Genomic DNA, 2,524 nt, shown 5'->3' with positions numbered 1-2,524 from the left:
CCCGGCAGCTCACCGCCGCGCCGCCGCGCCGGACACTCACCACTGCTGCACCTCCTTCTCCGTAACTGCAAGAGAACACAGGAGAAAAGAGAAAAAGAGAAGAGAAGAGACAGGAATTTAGTGCTTCCCCTGGTGAGGGATGCTCTTCTGCACTTCACATAAGTGACTGCCCTGGGGGGGATGCCCCAGGGCTCGCTCACTCCGGGCGCTGCCACGTGTTACCCGCATGCAAGCGGCGGCACTGGAGGTGCAGCCTGGGCCAGCCGAGTGGTCGATGGGGCTGGGGCTCCAGGGGCTGGGCCCCCTCCAGCCCCAAAACCAGGGAGCCCACCAAGACATTTTGCTCCCTGCCAGGGTAGTGCAGCACCATCGCGGCAAGATGCTATGGACCATGCAGGGGCCAGGCTGGTTCATGCCTGGGGAGGATCCAGCCCTGCCCTCCCGCCTGCCCAGAGCCAAAACATCCCTGGAAACATCTGCCAAAACATCTGCCCAGAGGCAGTCCAGGGAAGGCACCCACGCGGCCCTGACACCGACACACGGACCGTGGGCACGGGCACCCCCCCAGGTACCAGCTGCCTCTCAACCACACGGGGAAACATCATCAAAGCCATGCCAGGGCCCCGGGAAACTTTACCAGGCCCCAGAGAAAACCCAAAAGCTAGAAAATGGCAAGCATTGGCAACCCTGAACGTCTCCAGCTCAGGGATAGTTGCTGAGATCACAAATGTCCTCAGCGAAGGAAAGGCTCCGATGGGATGCGGGATGCTGGGGAGCCCGCTGGGGTGGGGGTCTGGTGCCCATCCCTGCGTGTCCCGCTCCAGGAGCGGTGCCTGGCCAGCACGCCAGCGAGGAGCCTGGTGCCAACAGGCGGCACGGGGGGAACGGCCTCATTAGTCATTTCCTTTGCATCGTGCCTCTAAATAATAATAAAAAAGCAATAGGTCTGAAACGTGCTGGAATAATGAGGCGGAGTGGAGATGTGTCAATGTGCAAACGGATGATAAAAATAGAGACCCAAGACACATCAACAGACGCCAATTACCTTGGATAGCAAATAAAAGAAAACAATCTTCCACCAGAAAGATTTATAACGTGCCTGGTGGAAGGCGCAGACCGCAGAGGCGAGGGCTGGCAGGCGGCAGCAGGGGGTGGCCGGGAGGGCACACGCTGGCCCCCACCTCGCAGCCGGACGGGTGCTGGTTCCCGTGTGCCCATGGGCAGGAATCGCTGCATGCGAGGCTGACCTGGGGATATGGGAGGTCCCTCCATCCCAGCTCAGGGACTGCTGGAAGGGCAGAGCCTGCAAACCCCCCGGGAAGGGCTCGGCATGGGGCAGAGAAGCCAGCAGCCTCCCTCCCTGCCTCCTCAGGGAGCTGGCAAAGGGCTGCAGTGGCCACGCTGGGACCGGCCATGCCGGGGATGTGTACAGATGGCAGCACCTGGGGACGGAGTGAGGAGGCGGGTTACAGGGATGCTCGGCACCTGGGCTGCAGGACAGCAAGGGCTTCGGCCGCACCGCAGGAAGGATTTGGAGATTTGTTTTGGCAGGGCCATCTGGCAGGAGGAGAGCAGACGGGGGAAAGGACAGAGGTCTCCTGGCAGGCAGGAGCCAGGAGGGACAACGCTGTGTCCAGTGGCAGAGCTGGGGCGGACAAGAATAACAGTCATGCTGGTCCTAAAGGATTCCCCATCCCCCCCCAAAAAAAGGGTTGTATGGAAGCATCCTTCCAAAAGGGAGATGCTGAGTGACGTCCCTAGCAGGAACAGGCTTCCCTGCACTCATTCCCCACGAGCATCGCGACACCAGCCAGGAGCATCCCCTGCTGAGGATGCCCAGGGGATGCCCCCGGCACCAGCTCTGCAGTCCCGATCGCCCACAGGCACAGATGAAGGCGGGTGGGAGGAGGAAGAGGAGGAAGGTGAGCGGCAGGACTTCAGGCAGGCCTCGGGGCAGGCGAAAGGGGCCACGGGCATCAGCCCGGCTGGGCAATCTCCTTCTGCGCTCTCATTCGGCTGCGTTTCCCCCAGCGTGCTATTTCGGGCCCCGGAGCTGCCTTTCAACTCCAGCAGGAAACAATTAAGAAATTTGTGCTTTTTTTAGTAATGACACACTCGGGCTGGGGCGGGAGGGGAGGGATGGAGCTGGCTCCCCTCGTGCCCGCAGGAGGGATGCGCGATGCTCCTGGGAGAGGCTTTTCTGACGGAGGGGACTGTTCAGGTGCCAGCCCGAAAACTGGCACAGGGCTCCCGAGGTGGGATTTGTTAATCCATGCAAAGTCCCATCCCTCCTCCGGTGCTCTGGCACCGGTGGCCTTCCTCCTGCCCTGGTGCGAGGGGAAGCTGCGGGGTTTGCCCTGGGGTGGGAACGTGGTCCCCATCTTCCAGCCCTTGGCAAAACACCCACCCCTGGGTGCATCCCTCCGCTGCCTCCAAATCTTCCCTCCCCCCGGGGCAGAGCGTTCCCAGGGCCAGGAAGCACCACGGCCCCGAGCCCAGCATCGCTGCGGCCAAACAAAGACGG

The 2,524-nt window shown here is 61.8% G+C and overlaps 1 protein-coding gene across 1 annotated transcript in view; it reads right to left on the bottom strand.

Moving 5' to 3' along the window:
* Positions 1-370, bottom strand: part of NCS1 (neuronal calcium sensor 1) — a 4,687-nt gene extending 4,317 nt beyond the window's left edge. Inside the window, exons 1-2 of the mRNA XM_035898234.1 lie at positions 223-370; positions 41-95 (exon numbers count right to left, since the gene is read on the bottom strand). Coding sequence (XP_035754127.1) covers positions 41-95; positions 223-370 — 203 coding nt within the window. The remainder of the gene's footprint in view (positions 1-40; positions 96-222) is intronic.
* Positions 371-2,524: the final 2,154 nt, after the last annotated feature.

Source organism: Egretta garzetta, unplaced genomic scaffold, assembly GCF_000687185.1.
Source record: "Egretta garzetta isolate BGI_Z169 unplaced genomic scaffold, ASM68718v1 scaffold497, whole genome shotgun sequence".
Lineage (NCBI taxonomy): Eukaryota > Metazoa > Chordata > Aves > Pelecaniformes > Ardeidae > Egretta > Egretta garzetta.
This window is presented reverse-complemented; position numbering and strand designations above follow the sequence as displayed.